An 18803-nucleotide genomic window follows, 5' to 3' on the forward strand; every position below is an offset into this window, starting at 1 on the left:
GGTCGGCTAGCGACCGGCTAGCCGATTCGTCGCGCTGGCCGATCGGCTAGCCGAACCATTGCAGTCGGGCGAGCCGATCGGCGTGGGCCGGCCGATCGCTCGGCGCTGGCCGATGCACTAGCCGATGCGCTGGCCGCCATTGTGGCGGCCCGATCGGCCAGCGCCGAATTTTGTTTTTTTTTTTTTTAAATTTTTTTTTAATTCTTTTATAAAAAAAAAATTTAATTTTTGAAAAACTATATAAACGCGATTTTCTCTATCTCTAAATTTCTGTACAAGAGCAACATCTAGCGATGGACAACAACAACTAGCCCAATACAAAATTAAGACCTAAAACAGAAACATGTCATACCGTCGGGCCGGGGGCCTCTCCGCGCCCCCGGACCCCCATGGTGGCTCGTGTGTGGAAGCCCGGATTTTTTTTATTATGTTATTTTTATGATTTTTAGTTAATGTACTTTTTTTTTATTTAAATAAAATTAATGAATTTTCCCGTATATGTGTCGTAAATTTAATTCCGTAATTTAATCGTAATTTTAATTCCGTAAATGTAGTATATTTTGAATTATTTTTATTGCGGTACGGCCTATGGCTGGCCTAAATCTGATGTGGCAGGTGGATTTTTTAGTGTTGCTGACGTGGCAGGGGAGAGAATGGCTGACCTAAGCACCATTGCGGATGCTCTAAAGTTTTATCTATTACTTAACCTAATTTATTAAGTACTTTTTAGGCACTTCTATTGTACCGTTTAAAATAAAAACAACTTTTAGATTAAGTTAGTAATATTAATGTAATTCCATATTTTATCAGTATCATATATAAATGGAGTATATCTTAATGGATTAATATATTACTGCTAAGTGTTATATAGGTGTTTACGTGTGTACACTTAGTAATTAGTATGAAAATTATGGAGTAGTATAGTATAGTAATATAGTATTATAACATTTTCATATATTTAAATTTTTATTTATATAAATGAATTAGATGTTGCTCTTAAATTCAAGAACAATTGAAATTCAAATTAACATTAAAAATTTACATTTAAATCAATATAAACCGAGACCCCAAATGAGTTCAATAATTAGTATGGACTAAGAGAGTACTAGTTACTCCCTCCGTCCCACTTTAGGAGTTCCGGTTTACCATTTTTGGGTGTCCCACTTTAGGAGTCCCAGTTGGAATATTCCATAAATGGTATTATGCCCCACATTCCACCAACCTTTTTCCACTCACGTTTTATTATAAAATTAATATAGAAAAGTAGGACTCACATTCCACTATCTTTTTTCACCAGCTTTTCTTTATATTTCTTAAAACACGTGCCGAACTCAACCGGGACTCCTAAAGTGGGACGGATGGAGTACTACTTTATCCGTCTAATGCTATTATCATTTTTTTGGCTCATCCTAAACTACTTACATTATTTCTATTTAATAAGAGTTAATTAAATATTTTCTTATTAAGTGTCCCCTTACTACACTTAAGTTACTAATTTAATTACACAAATTTATTTTAACGATCTCAATTAATCTTTAACCATCAATTTTATTCCAGTATATTATTTAATAATAATATATTTTCAATATATGCTTTTAATATTGGAACAAATTTTCCTCAAAATATTTTAATTAATTTTATATAAAATAATTATATAGTGTAATGTTTAAATTTATTTATTTATATTATTTATAAGTTATTTAAATATATGTTAAATATAATATAGTTTAAATTATTTCATTTGTAAGTGAATGTAAATACCAATTAGAATTCTAATATCATGAATATATTTATATTCTAATTTAAAAGTAATTATATAATAAAAATTAAATAATAAACGGAAAAAGTAAAACAGAAAAACCGAAAAGAGATATGACATAAAAGAAACGTACACTTACACTATTCATTATTTCCAAGATAAATACTCCCTATTTAATTTTACTCTACCCCCTATTCATGCACAAGGGTAAATTAGTCTTGAAATATTAATACTTTTAAGATGGACTAATTTCAAGTAGATTAGCATTAAATGTACAGATTTTTATTAATATTTTATTTTTATGACCGGCCACAATATGACCATTTAGCATCACTCTTTTTTTTTATCAGAAAACAAAGCACAAGTTATAGAGTTTGCAATCAAGCGATACAAGATTTTTTTGTACAAGAAATATCATATTCTGTTTAATAATATCTGGCCAAATCGATTTCGATCTTTTCTTTATTGGGGAAGAAAAGGATAATCTTTTCTACGAAAAATGGTGGCTGGCATGACATTATCAAGTACTCGTAGTTTGATATTTTTCGCCCATACTTCTTCAAGCAATAGGTCAATATATATATGCTAAATATTTATAAATTATAGTAATTATATTGCTCCAATAGTTTCCTTTTCGTTTTTTTTTTCGATTTTCAGTCAACTCGACCTTTTGAGGTTTCCTTGATTTTCTTATTTATTAATTCAGTTAAATAAAAACAGATAAAATTGTAGCTATGTTGAAAAAGTACTAACAAGTGAGACCCACAAAATAGTAAGGTTAAGATTGTACTACTATGGTGTGGAAAAAAAGGTTTTTCAAAATTGGATTTTTGCTAGCATGACACAAGTGGTGAGTTTTTTCTTTCCACTAGTAGGTGCCCAATATATCTAGTCCTAATCGATATTTTGTGGTTGTGATTTTTTTTATTTGAATTGTGAAATGTGGTGAAATAGGATAATTGAGAAACGTAACAATAACAATGTGTGTACATCCTTACTTTTATAGAATTAAGTAATTAACACTCTTACATTTCGAGTGATTGAGATTGGCAATTTGGCACCGCCTAAGCCGGACTTTCATCGTATAATCATATCAAACTTTTATTTCAATTTGTTACAAAATTAAAACTCGACATATATAGGTCGTTGACCTATGGTATATACATATTTAATTAGAATATCCAATATATACATAATTGTGAATTATTAATGGATAACCGAAGAATGAGAAAAGGACACAAGTTTTTAAAAGTGGTGGATATGGGTCTGTAATGCCCTAACTTCTAATTAAATTTTGTTTTTTTTGCAGCTACATTTAAAAAAAGTGAAATAAATGAAGATAATGATTAAAATTGTGCAGTAAGTAGTAACCCCGAAGACGATGGATCCTTCTTTTCTTGGTAAATACAATTTGGTGTTATTTGGATAAGGATTGACTTCTAATTTGTATAGAAATTGTTTAGTAGTACTATAATATTTTTTCAAATCTCGTAATAGACTAATAGTAGATCGACACGAGTTTAAATACAAGAATTAATAAATAATTAAACTTGCAAAAAAAAAAAAGATGGTTAATTTTAAGTGGATGATCCAAAATAAAGAAATATGTCCTAGTCGATTAAGTCAAATTTCGATCCATTACTCAGTACGCTAACAAAATTATAAGATGCTTTCTTTATCTAAAAATAAAAATGAGAAGTAAGATGCAAATTATTTCCACGTCGTTACTCGGAAAAGTCAGACAAAATATTTGCCTTCAATTTTAAAATTAAGATACTTACTCGTTTAATTTTTAAAAGAAGATTCTCTGCCAAAAAAAACTAAAAATAAAGGGACAGCAGGTTGCAGCACATATTTTTGATAATAATATAAGTAAAAAATATCTAGAAGGAAAATGACTAATATCAGTCTGATAGTCAAAGACATGGATGGCATGGAACGCAACTAAGTCTTAATTGAAATATATATAAATTTGTTTTGCCCCCACAACTCCAATATCCTATTTTTCAAAGTACTTATTTTATTTTCAATTTTGAGAAAGTCTCAATTTTTATGCAATAAAAGCTGCTTAGCTCCAATAAAATTGTTGTCTTATACTTACTAACTGACGTAGAAAATACATATATTGTCAGTTGTCAGTAGGAGTAGTAGAAGCCAATAAAAGGGTCATAAGCTCGAAGGTTTCATACACATTTGTGAAGAAGGAAAATAGAGAGCAAAAGTGAGGTTGAAAATGGAGGAAGAAAAGGGCAATGGATACACAGAAGATGGAACAGTTGATCTTAAAGGAAATCCTGTTCTTAGATCAAAGAGGGGTGGATGGACTGCTTGTTTCTTCGTCGTCGGTAATCCTTCATCTCTTGCGTATATCCTATCTAGTTTCTTACTCCCGTATGAAGTTGTTAGAGATATTCACATGTGAGTTGTCTCTCATCGAAAATAGTAAAAGTGCTTAGTGAGTCACTTTAGAGATAGAACTTCACTATAATTTGGTTAATCTCCAATTTATATATGGAATATACTTAAATGGATGAGACTATACATATTTTCGTGAAAATTATATGGATATTTTCCACCATTTTAATATGTGTCAAAGGTTTCATCTTTTAGATAGAACTCCTCTCCTCGACCATTCATTTCTACATAGACCACTATTTCCCTATTCTGGACTATTGTTTGATTTTTTATGTATTTCGATTTTAAATTTAATTAATAGTTTCAACTTCCTTCATGTAGAAATATAATTCTATTTTTTCCATTCTAGTTTGTTCACTGGTATGAATCTCGTTTCATTGCTACCTAATAAATATTGAGTTTTAATAATATGCTTAAAAGTTTCATATGTACTCTTGTCATGGAGTAACCAATTATCAAGACATTTGAAAAATAAATAAATAAATATATAAAAATAAATCATAGTACTTGCATAAAATAAATCCTAATCAATAATGTTTAAACAAAAGGAAGAGGAAATTGATAGTGATATATGGGAAGACACTAAAAGGTGATATAGTAGTACTATTAACTTAAAGATCGTATGTGCTGAAGTATTGTCAATTTTTCAGCTATTTTATTTGATTTGTGCCCACCAGAATATTTAAATATTTATAAATATATATAACTTGAAGTTCCACAAGTTAAAGTTAGACATGTCATTGCATTTTTATTGCTAAGCGAAATCGACAAGAAACTAAATCATGTTTTGCTTTATCAATAAAAAGGTTATAAGATATGTCTAAATCAGACCCTTTGATCGGTCAATTAATTGGTACAAGGTGTGCATCTTTACATGAGCTTTTTTGTGATAATTAATTGACCAATAATAAGTTGTACAAATCAGCCTAATTTATAACTATTTATAAGCCTCCCCAACTAACAGGCAATTATATAGAAAAACAGATCCTTTGATACGTCAATTAATTGGCAGTAAGATCTACATCTTTACATGATCTCTTTTATGGTATAAACCTACCAATAATTTATAACTATTTATAAGTCTCCCCAACCAATAGGGAATAGGCAATTATGAATAAAACAGAGCATATAAATGTACACACCAAATCGACATAATATATTTAAGGGTTAATATCTATAAAACTATGAAGTTTGATCAAATTATTATTTATTCCGCATATTTTAATAAAGTTTCAAATCAAAAATTTTAATTAAAGGTTATTTGTTGACATGCAGTATACGAAGTGTTTGAGCGTATGGCCTACTATGGTATATCCACAAATATGTTCATATACTTGACCAAGAAATTGCATCAAGACACAGTTCAGTCCGCCAATAATGTCACCAATTGGGTCGGAACCATTTGGATGACTCCGGTTTTGGGTGCATACATTGCTGACGCGCTCTTGGGTCGTTACTGGACTTTCCTCATTGCATGTGGAATTTACCTTTCGGTATGTTTACTTGCTACAATTACACATTTTTAGTCATTTATTTATTTTGCTTAAGTACACTATATTGTCAATGTGGGGATGCTATCACGTTACTATTAAATCTTAGTTAACTATATCTGGCTAATACATTAGTACTACTTGTTACTACTATCTTATTGTATTGTGAAGGACTTAATTTTTCGAAGTCAGGTGCAGTTTTCGAGTAAGAAAATTAATTAGAGTCCTTGATCCATAGTTTTTTATGCTTGGTTAGAAAAATAAGCAAGTTGGATTTGGAGTCAACAATTAGGTATCTTGAAATTTTCAATGCGAGTTGCTGAAAAAATAATAGATTCAATTTTTGGTGCAATAATTTGCTCTACCAATCATATTTAAGCAGCAGCTGTAATAGTCACATAAATTTAATACTACTAGTTAGATATCTCATCTGTCCCCAATCTTCATTTAGTAAAATATAGTCACTCACAAATTGCGGTGCTCCTATTAATGTATTATATGAAAACTAGTATTTCTCTCATGCAATCCACACAGTCTAATTAATTAACCATATTATTGTATATTAATCTTTAAAAAATCACTCTATTGATAAAAAAAGGGTGAATGAATGAAAATACTTAAGCATGACATGTCACAATCTAAACCTAAGTACTAGATTTAACAAATGAGGTTTCTTTAACCTAATTATGAAATACTTTTAGGTATAAAAAATGATCAAACTGTTTTTTATTATCAATGTATAAAATCATCAGCAATATATGAATTACTTTTAGGCTAATTGAACAATAATATCATTATGCATTTACCAAAAACAAAATCATTTTCAACTAGATCCGTCCACAAATTCATGGCCATAATACTTCACAAAACTTATTTATAGAGTAGTGCTCTTTGGTCATAATATATTATGGTAGTCAATTTTTTTTTTCATTCTCTAGTCTTTCAATTAAGTTTTTTTTTCTCTAGCATTTAACATCATCTAAATATTTAATTATTAAGTTACGAATATGTTCCTATCATGACAGCCAAGTAGCTTTAATCTTTCTTCAAATAGTTTTTAATAGTACATCTTAGGTAAAGAGTTAAGATTCCTTAAAAAGGAACTAAGATTCGTTTCCCTTTTTCTTTGGTTGGTTTGTTATTAGATCTTATGGTCTCAGAATTCATTAGTCTTTCAAAACAGTAATTATTAGTGCTAATTATCAATTGTACAAATCAATTCATTTGTAATATGATTGTCTGAATTAATCAAAATCTAATTACCCTTAATAACAGGGGATGTCCCTCCTAACTCTATCAGTATCAATCAATCCACTAAAGCCCAGCCCATGTTCGGATCCAAGTGGGCTGAACTGCAAAAAGCCCACTACACTCCAACTGGGCGTTTTCTTTGGGGCCCTGTACACACTGGCGCTGGGCACCGGCGGCACGAAGCCCAACATATCGACGATCGGTGCCGACCAGTTCGACGAGTTCGAGCCGAAGGAGAAGGCCCAGAAGCTGTCCTTCTTCAACTGGTGGATGTTCAGCATATTTTTTGGGACACTGTTTGCTAACACGGTGCTGGTTTACATCCAAGACAACGTGGGCTGGACTCTCGGTTATGGGCTCCCCACTATTGGGCTTGCCATTTCGATTCTCATATTTTTGGCGGGAACGCCCTTCTATAGGCACAAAGTGCCCGCGGGCAGCCCTTTCACGAGGATGGCTAGGGTCATCGTGGCTGCCCTTAGAAACTGGAGCCTGCCCGTCCCGGCCGATCCTAAGGAGCTGTTTGAGCTTGATTTGGAGGTTTATGCTAAGAAAGGAAAATACAGGATTGATTCCACCCCCACTTTGAGGTTAGTGTTTATAAAGGACAAATATTCGAAAAAATCATAAATTTTGGTCAAGTCTCGGTCCGTCCTACAACTTTAAGATATCAAACGTAAACTATGAATTTTAACATTTTTCTAAATTTTCCATGAAGAAATGTTCTAATTTCCTATTTGTAATACGTTAATGATTTGTCACATTCAAATTTATTTATTTGTGATGTGTTTTGAGAAAATGATGAAATTCATAGGCGGTCTTGTCTTAGAAATTTTTTCCAATGCCACATTAAAAACAACTTCAACCTAATTAGATCATGGTTTTTACGGTTTATTTATTAGAGTTGTGGGCAAATTTGACCAAAATTGTTTTGGGTTAAGGGCTAGATTTAGAAGAAATCACTTAATACTTTTTAGGCTGTGTACACTTTGTAACAAAATAGTCATATATGTATGGTGGCATAATTCTTTTCTCCATCACTCATAAATTGTTGACATAATTCTCTTTGGTGAATTGATGCAGATTTCTTAACAAAGCATGTGTGAAAAGCAACTCAACCAGCCCCTGGCTGCTATGCCCCGTGACTCAAGTTGAAGAAACCAAACAAATGCTAAGAATGATTCCAATCTTGATAGCCACAATAGTGCCAAGCACAATGATAGCTCAAATAGGCACCCTCTTCATCAAGCAGGGCACAACCCTCGAGCGAAGCATCGGCACCTTCGTCATCCCTCCGGCCAGCCTAGCCGGATTCGTGACCCTCTCGATGCTCATCTCCGTCGTCCTCTACGACCGTTTCTTCATGAAGCTCATCCGGAAATGGACCAACAACCCTAGAGGCATCACCCTCCTCCAGCGGATGGGCATCGGCATGGTCTTCCACATCGTCATCATGGTCGTCGCCTCCCTGACCGAGAGGCACAGGCTCCAGGTTGCCAAGGCGAACGGCCTGGTCGACAACGGGAACCAGGTCCCGTTGTCGATCTTTGTGTTGCTACCGCAGTTCGTGCTGATGGGAACTGCGGACGCGTTTTTGGAGGTTGCCAAGATTGAGTTCTTCTATGACCAGGCGCCCGAGAGCATGAAGAGCCTCGGGACTTCATACTCCACTACCAGTCTAGGAGCAGGAAACTTTCTCAGCAGTTTCCTGCTCTCAACTGTCACCAGGATCACTGGAGGCAACCAAGGGTGGATAAGGAATAACCTCAACGCGTCACATCTTGATTACTACTATGCGTTTTTCGCCATCTTGAACCTCGTCAACTTTGGTTTCTTCCTCCTTGTCGTCAGGTATTACGTATACAGGGCAGAGGTCTCAGATTCCATGAGCGTGCTTACGCAAGAACTCGAGGGATCAAGACAACATGTTTCGGATTAATGTTGTTACACTATGTGACTGAGACAAATAAAAAAGTAAACAAAGAAACAAAATTCTACCAACCTATATCTTTTTCTCGACATACAACTACAGAAGTACATGAAAAGTATAGAATAAAGCAAATTTATTTACATTCGGCACTCTAACTAGATTTGTGTTGTTTATGGATTGAAGAAAAAAAAGTGAAAAGAGAATATTTCAAATAATCCTAATGCCACTCCCTCTCTTAGCTAAGTGAAATGTTTTCTTGAGAAAATGAGTAGCAGCTCGATCTTTCCTAGCACAGAGCACCCTCAATATGGTGTTGGGATCCGAGCGGTTCCACTTTCCCGTGGTCGGCGGCATGGGGATCTTCTGCCCCACGCCGCCTAGTCCACAGGTTTCAGTAGCAACGCTACTGATATCCTCGACTAACTGCTCTGTCGGATGCCCCATGAGGGCCACCACCCCCTGCACCACCTCAGACTCCCTCTCGACAACGTCCTCCACGATCATACCCTCTCCGATCGTGCAGAACAACGACTTGAGGAGGTCAAAGTCCTCCTCAATGGCGGGGTGATCTAGCCGGCAAAACATCCTGTTGTTTCCGCCGGCTAGAAGCACCATGAGAAATGACTCGAAGCAGGCCTTCATCACTTCCTTGAGCGCCCTAGGCTGAGCTCTCTCGGTGACTATGGCGCAGAGGAGGGTGAGGTTCTGCTTGAGGACTCTCAGAGCCGGGTTGATGCGCGTGTTGCCTACGCCCCCGATGTAGAGGCTTCCATAGAGGACGGAGTTGGAGTCGAGGAATATGAGGCGGTACGCAGCCACCTCCGAGACGTGCCGGCAGGCGAGCTGTAATGTGGACAGACTGGTTTTGAAGTGGGATGGGGATTTTTTCTTGGAGGAGAGACTTTTGTTGGAGAGAACTTTGGGCGACATGGAGACTGATTTGTCCAGTGTTTGCAGCTGGGCGACGAGGTAGTGCAATGTGTTTAGCCTTATGTAGAGACGTTGTGTTCCGCGGCTCGTTGTTGGCCGGAGATGGTTGCCGCCGCCGCCAGAGAGGATCTGGCTGAGATCCTCTACTCCGACGCTGCATGCAGCCCTTTTCCAGAGCTTCACAAACTTCGAGTCGCGGCTACACCGTGTTAACGGAGGAAGTGTGGGCATGTAGTTTTGCTTCGTTCCTGCAGAGTTCCGTGTTATAGACCAAATATGAGAATTCGTCACAAGACTAATATATTGGCAAAGAAACAAGAAGATTCATTCCATAATATTACTAACTTATTAACAAAGTAGAAAATATAAAAATTTATCTAAAAACTAGTCTATTATCAGTAGAGGAAACATGAGATTCCATTCAATGATATCAAGATTGTTGAAATATATAAACTAAGTAGTTTTGCGTAGTTCCTTTTAGGTCTTGAGATGTTTCTTACCACATGAGGCAACGAAAGCGATGTATTCGCGGAAGATGTTCTGCACCCCGTCGATGAGATAATGGAACGAGCTCTCGATTATTGGGATGGGAATATCGAAGAAATTCTCAATGGCCTCCTTCGCGAACGAGATCACCTCTACAGCTGAATAAGCGTGGGGTTCGTGTTGTGACTTGGGATTCCATGTCTGCATCAATGAAAATTAACATCTCAACTACTCCAAGATAGTAGTACATACTAGATTATGATCTTGATCAGTTTAATTACTTCAGTTTGCTTCGCTCTCAAGATATTCTCCTTCCCTTTCGACAACCTATCTTGGCTCCATTGCTTCAGCTGTTTGTGCATAATGGTCTCGACTTCGTAAGGAACCATCTCCCTTACAATTGCCTTGCCGCCGTCCTCGCACTCGACGGAATCCTCCACCACCAGCTGCACCAGGCTCTTCTCGAGCTTCCCGGCCCTCTGCAGAACAATCGCGATCTCATTCAACATCGGCGATTTTCCCGCCAAAAATTGCTTCAACAAACCCCCGTAGCAGCTGTGCAGCGTCACGGCTGCAACTCCGGTAGCGATGGGGTGCCATCTCTTCAGAAGAGGGCTGAAAATGTCCTTCTCCTTCATTGCCAGCTCTTCCGTTTTCCGAGCTAGCTTCATTAGCAGCTCGCTTGCCTCCTGCACTTCGCCATCCCTTATCAACCCCGACGCGTCTTTATCTTCTACCACCTTCCAAAAGATATGAACTAGATTAGAAAAAGTTAATAGACGCGAGGCCTACTTCTATATATTAATTTTATAATAAAATATAAGTGAAACAAATTAAGAATGTATCATAAATTTACCAAAACTAGTAAAAGTAAAAATAAGATACTCTATTTAATAAGGGACATTCCAAAATATAAAAGTGAGACACATGTTATGGTATAGAAGGAGTATTTGCATGCAAACCTTATCAAATGCGTTCTTGAGGGACGATCGGATGTAATAATCGACTCGATTTCCAGACGATTCATCGCCGTTTTCATCCTTTTCCTGGCTAGAAGCGACGTAAGCCGGCACATCCTCTTCCAAGATCTTGGTAACGGAGAAGAGCAAAGGAAGCATATTCTCCATTAATCCAACAGTTTCTCTATTAAAATTGTGGTGATAATTAAGCAACCTTGCCTCAGTCCACGTCTTCATCGAGTTCAGACCTCGCGCCAGCATCTTGAGATAGTAAGGATCTCGATCGGATTTCTTAGCATCGCTAGCAACCTCGGTGAGCATGGCGAAGGATGCGGCAAGGAGGTCCGGCTCGACTTGCCCAGTCGCCACGAATTGCTCGAAAAGAACCCAAGTGAAGCAGAGGTTGTGGATGGATCTGTTGATTCCCAAAGTGGACCATGTTTTCTTCATCAGCTCGAGCAACTCATCGACTTGATCGAGCACCATGGTCTCCTCCTTGGAGTCGAAGATGGAGGCGAGGAGGGCCGTGTAGATGTGGACGTTGAGAGGGTAGCCGTCGGCCCAGTGGCAGACATCTGTGCTGCCACCGTTGGGGCTGCGCCAGGCCAGCGACACCACGCAGTTGCAGAGGGCTCGCATGGTGGCAGAGTTTTTTCCGGTGTCGATGGCCTTCTGGTCGGAGGAGTCGAGAATCTCTTTGAACCTGGTGGCGAATGCGTCCATTTTGTCTAGAGGGATGGATGGGTGGAGAACTAGTCCGGCCTCTAGGATTTTCAGCTGCCGTTGTTGCCACATGTGGTACTCGACTGCGTCGCTAAATTCCGACGGCTTTAGGTGGCGGAGCAGCTCCAACGGGAGGATGATCGTCTCTGCCCGCCGCCCCATCTGAATATATACATATACGTCACTGCTAATGAATTAAGTGACATGGTCTATTCATAAACAAAACGGTCTTGTTTCATTGAAAAACATCATCAATATATTACAGAATGAACAAATTTTTTTCACCAAATTTATGGATGTTTTTTTTAAAGTTGCAGCACCAAATTTTATATTTTTCCATGCAATTTGCTTTGACCAATATTAACCAGAGTTGGTGATTTTAAACGGTTGTGGTCAAATACCTACTTGGCCAACTAAAGTCCTCATGAGAGTTTTCCGGAGCCGATTGTCGCTCTGTTCCGTCACCTTCATCTGTTGCCGCATGATCTCTGCGGACGTGAGTGGCCGGCACGACCTCGATGCGTTTGGCACTGTGAAGCCGAACCTGGGGCTCGACGGCCCTGGCGCCATCGAGTTCGGGGATGTGGGCATCGGCACCGCCCCGCATGAGTTGGTCCGCCGCGTCGACGGCGTCTTCTTCATCATCTTGAGGCCCAAGGCCCGCTTGACACGGCTGGTGACCGCCATTCCGACGCCGTTATGCTTCCCCGGAGACCCGGGGCAGGCGCCGTATGGGTCGGCGGTGTCGATGGATGAGGAGTTGTAGTACGTGAGGGCGCTCCGGCCGCCGAAGCCCGGCGACGACCGGCATGCCGTGAAGAAGACCTCGTAGGCCGCCTCGCGGAGCTCATCGCGATCGAGGCCTTCGATCTCGCTGAACGGCGACGAGAGGTCGGTAGGTGTGGGCGGTCGGTGGGTGGAGGCGGTCGGCGAGGAGGGTGCGCTGTGGTGGTTAACGTTAATGCGGAAATCACGACCCATTGACGGCGGGGTCGAATTTCCGGCGAGGGTAATCTGCGTCGTCAAGAATCCGGCAGAGAAAGGGGGAGAGAGAAACTGATTTACATAATACTATTGTTAGTCATACGTTAAGAGAGAGAGAGAGAGAATGGCCGGAGACAAATAAAGTTAGTTTTAGAATGAGAGAGAAACTGGTGGCTGGTTTTGCTATAATCTAAGATAATGATCCAACATTAACTATTTCAGGAATATATCCATTTTTAGGAATATCTTCATTTATATAAAGCATGTAATGTAAGTGTATATATTTTAGAGAAATTAATACGTGAGTTTTACCAGATTTTATTATTAAATGCATATATATTTTCATAACTTTATATTTAGATCATACAGAAATAATTATCATTCCATAAATATATATTGCTTAAAGACACCAGTCTGATACACAAAACTGTCAATTTGTACAAGAGGAAACAAGGAAGCAAATGGATGCTCCTACAACTTTACTACTCCTAGTATATAACAATCACAGATAATCACATGATTTTAGAATACAAATGCACACTCTATGCTAATATTAATATGCTGAGAAAACTCACATGATACACAGACAGATAGTCATGAGAATCCCGAAACCATGAACCCGGTGCGTTCCTTTGGTTAGCGATATACTTCAAGAAAGGTGTGCCATTTTAGTTATAACAAAACTGGAGTCTCTCAAGTCCACCAGAAAGTTACTGGCGGACGATCTAAGGAAATCCGATCTACATTATCCTACAGTTGCAAGAATCTGAGTCGTCCTCCTCTGAGTCGCTCACATCACTGCAAAGCAAAAGAACTGAACATTATATGAGGCAAACGACGAGCAATTAGATATCCATGTGTAGCACCAATACAGAGCCTACTGCTAATGATCTGACTACTGTGTGAAACTACAACCAATAGCAGATTATAATGAGCCAATTGAATAGCAAAGGAAAGGTCACTCGAATTCTCTATACATTCGGCCCAAACATTGGTGTATTGATCATCTTATCACATATTGGTGTGTACTTGAATATGCAGTTAACTGAAACAATATAATGATGATTAAATGTTGAACATCAACAAGATCATCACCTCACGTATCTATATATTTATAACAACATTGCTGTTCTGATTCTAATGCATCAGTTTCTAGTCACAAATTGAAAAATCTCAAGAACTCACAAGAATCAAACAAACCTTAACCAAAATCCAGCAGCATCAACAACACAAAACATCAAAATTGAGAAGCAGAAAAAAAATCCTAATTACCTAGGTTGATACTCCAAGATTTCTGCAAGCTTATCTCCATTCTTATCCATCCACTGAACTTTCCTCTTAGGTTTATCCGACTTGTTCGCCAATCCACCGTTGTTGGAAGGCGATAGTAATGCTTTCGTCTCATCACTCTCCTCAATAACTACCTTTGGAGGCTCCACAACGCCATTCTTATTACTCATATCCATCTATCTCTACACCCCCAAAAGATTTCAATCCATAGCCATCGATACTCAGAAAACCCCCCAAATTCTTCAGGAGCAATCAATTGAAATCCGTATAACTAAACCTTACCGATTTCCTCAGACAAGTCAACGCGGAGAGTGATCGGATTGCATAATCAAGAAAACCAAAGAATAAGTGGATTGGAGAGAAGAAAGAGTAGACCCTGATTTGGGGGAAATTGTGAGTAGCGACAAATAAGTTTACCATGAATCGGTTCTTCGACGAATCAGAATTTCGCTATCCGTCCATACACAAACCCTCAGAAGAAAAAGAAACTGCACGTGCTGTCCAGCCAGCACCAAAGAAGAAGAGATGTGTGAGAGAGAAATGTGTGTTGTGGTCACCAAAATGTCCTAAATCTAAATCCAAATCCTAAAATTTTATTCAAACTAAATCGAAATAAAATTTATAAAATTTAGAATTTGATTGATTGGATAAAATTCTGATCCAAAAATTGAATCCAAAGGCTTATTGAATGAAATTTGATAGTTACATTTACATCCAAAAATGGCTGCTTTAAGATTCAACAGTGTAGATTTAACCGTCACTGTGCTTCTTGTTAGTTAATTTCGTTATCATTAAATGAAGAGCCTTCCAATTTCATTCACATATACACTTGCTTACACAAATATAACTACTCATCAATCATCATGTATATTTTGTTTCCTATATTTCACTCTACTTGTGCGAATTTTTAGCATACAATGTGTAGGTTTATAGCGACAATCGTTGCACGATTTTAGGACTAGGCTTCATTTCCGTTCTTCACTATATAGCAACAAACACTATACTATTTTGGCCTTCCAACACCGACAACAACCTTTTTGAGTGTGTCCAATCCCATATATTCCATTTTTTAAGATACCACTGAATATATATTAGGATATTGGTGTTATCCAATAATAATTAAAATGACAATACTTTGAAGCTTTCAATTATCATCCAATGTATACATAGATTTAAACTTAAGTCAGATTTCCTCTTTCAATCACCAAACTAACTGTTTTATGTCATTATCTTTCACCTCACTCCAAAATTCCAAGTGTGTGATTTCCATTCCATTGCTTCACATGTTTCTAACCATAATTGCACAACACACTACTTGCATTCTACTCAACAAACATTTTTCACTTCTCACCAACAATAAGTTGCAATCTTCCCTCCTCAAACTACACACAAACTCAAACAACAACAAGAAATGGCATGCTTTGAAAGGGTCTCACCAGCATTGAGGGAAATCCTCACCAGGATACACAGGTATCACAAATCTTCGTGTTTTTATCGTGTCGACCATCTGTAAACTAACACGCGGAACATCATCCAATCTTGACCACAGAGCAGAAAGGCCACTCGAGGTAGACCACCACGTGCACGAATTCGGCTCCGTACACTACCATGTCAAGGTATTATTGATTCATACATCTCAAAAAGTGCAGTCCAAACATAACCAAAAATTGGCCTAACTGTTTCCCATCAGCATTCAGTGACAGATCCAGTTTACACCTATTTATCAGTGTCAACACCTCTTCTATCATCTCAAGGGCTCCCAATCTCATCACAGCTTCTTCCTCAACACACTCTTGAGATGGTTAATGGAATTTTCCCCGGGGTTATGGAGGCCCTCGTCCCTCCCAACGAGGGCTATCAGCTGACTCTGAAGCTCGACATTTCAAGAATCCCACATGACAACAATAAAGGTTAGTCTTGATATGCAGATTCTTGGACAGAATGGTAAAAGATTATATTCTTATACACATTATTCCACAGCCTCCACAAAGATGATTTCAGACATAGCCTCAGTTCAATCAATGCTAGTGAGCAATCAGTTGAAGGAAATTTTAAGGAGTGTTGATTCTCAAGAAGTTGGCCATGGGATTTACAAACCAATCAAACTCATATATCATCCAAGGGAGTCATTCTTTGTCATCAAACAGCCAGCAAAGATGAGTGCAATATTTCCAATGCGATTCAAGGAGAAGGAAGACGTGATCATTGCCACGGCCTTCTTTCAGGTACTTGTTCGACATAGGAAGAAACGAGCAGTGAGTTTCACGCGAACCTGATTAACATGGTGCAGGAACTCATGGATGTGGGAAGCACAGAAGCATTCCGAAAGGCCCCTCACTGCATATGGTCGCCTATTCCGCCTGCAGAGCTGAGAGGCGAGCCGATTGAAGACCTCAGCACAAACGGAGGCTTCCTCTCTTTTGGTTATAGCTAAATTCAACTAACCTTTTTTAGACAAGTTCATATTGAGACATGACTCAACAAGTGCATTTTCAGACATAACGGCGCGACATGTGCAAGGGAAGAAGCTGGAGAAGACAGTGTGGAACCTTCTAAACGTGTATACATTTGTGAAGTGGCATGTGAAGGTAAGGAAAGTTGAGAATCTGCCAAAAATAGTAAAGAGATTCATAAAACTTTTGAATGAAACAGAGCAGCAGAGGCTTCGTGCAAAGAAGAATGAGAATGCGGCTTGATAAGTTAGTTCAGGTTAGCTGAAAATCTATTATAGTAACTGAAAATGATTGCATTTATGGGAGTGTTGATTGTGTTTTTGTTGCAGCCGCTGCGTGATGTGGAGAATGAGGAAGATGATGATCACCAAGAGACGAGGAAGAAGTCGAAGAAGAAGAAGAAGAAGAAGGTTGATGGAGGATGTACGAATGTGAGGAAATGGATAAGGGTGTCGAAGAAGAAGATTCTAGAGAGGAATGAGGAGTTGGGTAATAAAATGAAGCGGATTCGGTCGAGAATCAAGATTCGATGCTTCAGCCGTTTGCGTAGGAAATGGCTCAGAATGCCCAAATTCTCTCCAGTTACAAGGTATATGAAGCTCGAATGAACATATTTGTTCAGCTAAGGAAGGAAGGAAACATCTTAGTAGGAGGGTTATTAGTCTCCATGTATTATTAGCAATAAAAATCCTACTCCTTTTTTTATAATTTTCTAGAGCTATGAAAATACATGTGAAATTGGGTTGCTTTCATTTTACTACGTAAACTTTGGATAAGAACTTGGATTGATTATTTGACACAAATTCATTTGAAAATTTAATCGAATGTTTACTTTTGGGTCATAAGGTTTTTTACTATGCAATAACTCTGGTTTTAATCTCTCATCGTAAATGTAATGTCAATAAATGAATTACATATTCCTCAATGATCTTGAACAGAATCACTATCACGAATAACAATATCTTATCTACTAATAATAACATAAGAATGTTCTTTTATTCGTACCAAATCAAAATTTTGGTTGAATGATAGTATTATTTATTTCATCTTGTTCATCCGTTTCCTTATTTTTTTCATTTGCAAACTGGAGGTTGAATGTTTTAAGAATTCTTGAAAATATACATTTATTTCTAAAATAAATATTTTACTGTATAGCTTAAGAATATAGAGATTGTACCCTAAAATATTTGCAGTTTTTACGGCCAAAATATTGCCACCTCAAACTCAGATCATACGTGTCAAATAATCGATAGGAGGGACCACTGAATGGATACAGCCAGTAAAATCGAAGACAAAGATCTCCAGTTGCCTAGGAACCATACAGAAAAATCAACATTCAACTGAAAAATAGAAATTCCAACGAATATTAAAAAAAAAGGAAAAAGAAAATCCAAGCCCACCAGATTTCTGTGGCTCTCAAATCGCCTCCTCACCTCAAGTCTTTCTGAATCATTCAAAAAAGCAAAAACCCTCCAACACAAATTTCAGAATCCACAGCAAAATCCTCAAGAATTTGCTTCTCCTCCAGCACTAGTCAGCTGGAAAGTAGCTCATCTTTCATCAATGGCTTCCACCTCAGTTTCTGCTTCTGCTTTTCTTGGGAGCTGGGGCTCAGGTGAAGACCACGCCATGCTGCAGGCCAAGGTGGCCGCGCCGCCTCCTCTCAGGGTGGCGGTACGGCCACAGCCGATGATGGGGAGTGGAAAGGGCGGCATCTTCGCTCCCGCTGTCGTTGTCACAAGAAACATCATCGGAAAGAAGAGGTTCAACCAGCTCCGAGGCAAGGCCATTGCCCTTCACTCACAGGTAACAAAATCCCGATAATTTTTTATTTTTTTTATCCGAAAGCCCTAAACCCTAAACCATATTTGTTCAGGTGATAACGGAGTTCTGCAAATCGATAGGAGCGGACAGCAAGCAACGGCAGGGGCTGATTCGGCTGGCTAAGAAGAATGGAGAGTGGCTAGGTTTTCTTGCTTGATGAGATAATGTTTCTTGCCATTTATGTATTCAGTTTGATATACAGGTGTTACTGTGTATTGTATTCATAAACATCAAAGATACAGCTCTCTTACTGTCAGATGAATACCTCTGTTTCATGTTAGATTGGATAATAGATGAATGATCTGTTAC

The 18803-nt window shown here is 38.1% G+C and overlaps 5 protein-coding genes across 8 annotated transcripts; 3 read left to right on the plus strand and 2 right to left on the minus strand.

Annotated features, from left to right (window-relative positions):
• The first annotated feature begins 3816 nt into the window (after positions 1-3816).
• Positions 3817-8920, plus strand: LOC125194197 (protein NRT1/ PTR FAMILY 5.2-like). Its single transcript, XM_048092279.1, has 4 exons — positions 3817-4104; positions 5450-5667; positions 6940-7505; positions 7999-8920. The coding sequence occupies exons 1-4, from the start codon at positions 3993-3995 to the stop codon at positions 8852-8854; spliced, it is 1752 nt and encodes a 583-aa protein (XP_047948236.1). The 5' UTR covers positions 3817-3992; the 3' UTR covers positions 8855-8920.
• A 43-nt stretch (positions 8921-8963) lies between these two features.
• Positions 8964-13631, minus strand: LOC125194196 (protein unc-13 homolog). Of its 3 annotated transcripts, XM_048092276.1 has the most exons (6): positions 13503-13628; positions 12349-12999; positions 11224-12105; positions 10543-11001; positions 10276-10462; positions 8964-10023 (listed from the first exon to the last, which is right to left on the minus strand). In XM_048092276.1, exons 2-6 carry the CDS (start codon positions 12922-12924, stop codon positions 9053-9055), a joined length of 3075 nt encoding a protein of 1024 aa, XP_047948233.1. In that variant the 5' UTR covers positions 12925-12999; positions 13503-13628; the 3' UTR covers positions 8964-9052. The 3 variants fall into 3 exon arrangements, with proteins under 3 accessions (XP_047948233.1, XP_047948234.1, XP_047948235.1); XM_048092277.1 differs by lacking the exon at positions 12349-12999 and having other exon boundaries at positions 13503-13631; XM_048092278.1 differs by lacking the exon at positions 13503-13628 and having other exon boundaries at positions 12345-12468.
• Positions 13295-14788, minus strand: LOC125194198. 2 transcript variants are annotated; one of them, XM_048092281.1, is made up of 3 exons: positions 14500-14788; positions 14200-14399; positions 13295-13725 (listed from the first exon to the last, which is right to left on the minus strand). In XM_048092281.1, exons 2-3 carry the CDS (start codon positions 14391-14393, stop codon positions 13668-13670), a joined length of 252 nt encoding a protein of 83 aa, XP_047948238.1. In that variant the 5' UTR covers positions 14394-14399; positions 14500-14788; the 3' UTR covers positions 13295-13667. The 2 variants fall into 2 exon arrangements, with proteins under 2 accessions (XP_047948238.1, XP_047948237.1); XM_048092280.1 differs by having other exon boundaries at positions 14200-14786.
• Positions 14789-15560: 772 nt separating this feature from the next.
• Positions 15561-17446, plus strand: LOC125193698 (actin-related protein 2/3 complex subunit 2B). The gene is made up of 8 exons (XM_048091556.1): positions 15561-15687; positions 15767-15833; positions 15908-16127; positions 16198-16442; positions 16508-16640; positions 16714-16805; positions 16870-16926; positions 17000-17446. The coding sequence occupies exons 1-8, from the start codon at positions 15629-15631 to the stop codon at positions 17276-17278; spliced, it is 1152 nt and encodes a 383-aa protein (XP_047947513.1). The 5' UTR covers positions 15561-15628; the 3' UTR covers positions 17279-17446.
• A 625-nt stretch (positions 17447-18071) lies between these two features.
• On the plus strand, positions 18072-18750 carry LOC125193810 (protein PROTON GRADIENT REGULATION 5, chloroplastic-like). Its single transcript, XM_048091702.1, has 2 exons — positions 18072-18476; positions 18547-18750. The coding sequence occupies exons 1-2, from the start codon at positions 18234-18236 to the stop codon at positions 18649-18651; spliced, it is 348 nt and encodes a 115-aa protein (XP_047947659.1). The 5' UTR covers positions 18072-18233; the 3' UTR covers positions 18652-18750.
• The last annotated feature ends 53 nt before the right edge of the window (positions 18751-18803 follow it).

This window comes from Salvia hispanica, chromosome 6 (genome assembly GCF_023119035.1).
Source record: "Salvia hispanica cultivar TCC Black 2014 chromosome 6, UniMelb_Shisp_WGS_1.0, whole genome shotgun sequence".
Taxonomy (NCBI): domain Eukaryota; kingdom Viridiplantae; phylum Streptophyta; class Magnoliopsida; order Lamiales; family Lamiaceae; genus Salvia; species Salvia hispanica.

What these genes read in the sequence shown, in the direction of transcription:
- LOC125194197 (XM_048092279.1), top strand. Translation starts at nt 3,993, where the DNA reads ATGGAGGAAGAAAAGGGCAATGGATACACAGAAGATGGAACAGTTGAT. An exon ending in TGCTTGTTTCTTCGTCGTCG is followed by an intron (nt 4,105 to 5,449) that starts GTAATCCTTCAT and finishes GTTGACATGCAG; the next exon opens with TATACGAAGTGTTTGAGCGT. An exon ending in GATTCCACCCCCACTTTGAG is followed by an intron (nt 7,506 to 7,998) that starts GTTAGTGTTTAT and finishes GAATTGATGCAG; the next exon opens with ATTTCTTAACAAAGCATGTG.
- LOC125194196 (XM_048092276.1), bottom strand. Translation starts at nt 12,924, where the DNA reads ATGGGTCGTGATTTCCGCATTAACGTTAACCACCACAGCGCACCCTCC. An exon ending in TGAGGACTTTAGTTGGCCAA is followed by an intron (nt 12,106 to 12,348) that starts GTAGGTATTTGA and finishes GTATATATTCAG; the next exon opens with ATGGGGCGGCGGGCAGAGAC. An exon ending in TGAGAGCGAAGCAAACTGAA is followed by an intron (nt 10,463 to 10,542) that starts GTAATTAAACTG and finishes TCATTGATGCAG; the next exon opens with ACATGGAATCCCAAGTCACA.
- LOC125194198 (XM_048092281.1), bottom strand. Translation starts at nt 14,393, where the DNA reads ATGGATATGAGTAATAAGAATGGCGTTGTGGAGCCTCCAAAGGTAGTT. An exon ending in ATCTTGGAGTATCAACCTAG is followed by an intron (nt 13,726 to 14,199) that starts GTAATTAGGATT and finishes TTTGCTTTGCAG; the next exon opens with TGATGTGAGCGACTCAGAGG.
- LOC125193698 (XM_048091556.1), top strand. Translation starts at nt 15,629, where the DNA reads ATGGCATGCTTTGAAAGGGTCTCACCAGCATTGAGGGAAATCCTCACC. An exon ending in ATCCTCACCAGGATACACAG is followed by an intron (nt 15,688 to 15,766) that starts GTATCACAAATC and finishes TCTTGACCACAG; the next exon opens with AGCAGAAAGGCCACTCGAGG. An exon ending in TTGTGAAGTGGCATGTGAAG is followed by an intron (nt 16,806 to 16,869) that starts GTAAGGAAAGTT and finishes TGAATGAAACAG; the next exon opens with AGCAGCAGAGGCTTCGTGCA.
- LOC125193810 (XM_048091702.1), top strand. Translation starts at nt 18,234, where the DNA reads ATGGCTTCCACCTCAGTTTCTGCTTCTGCTTTTCTTGGGAGCTGGGGC. An exon ending in CCATTGCCCTTCACTCACAG is followed by an intron (nt 18,477 to 18,546) that starts GTAACAAAATCC and finishes ATATTTGTTCAG; the next exon opens with GTGATAACGGAGTTCTGCAA.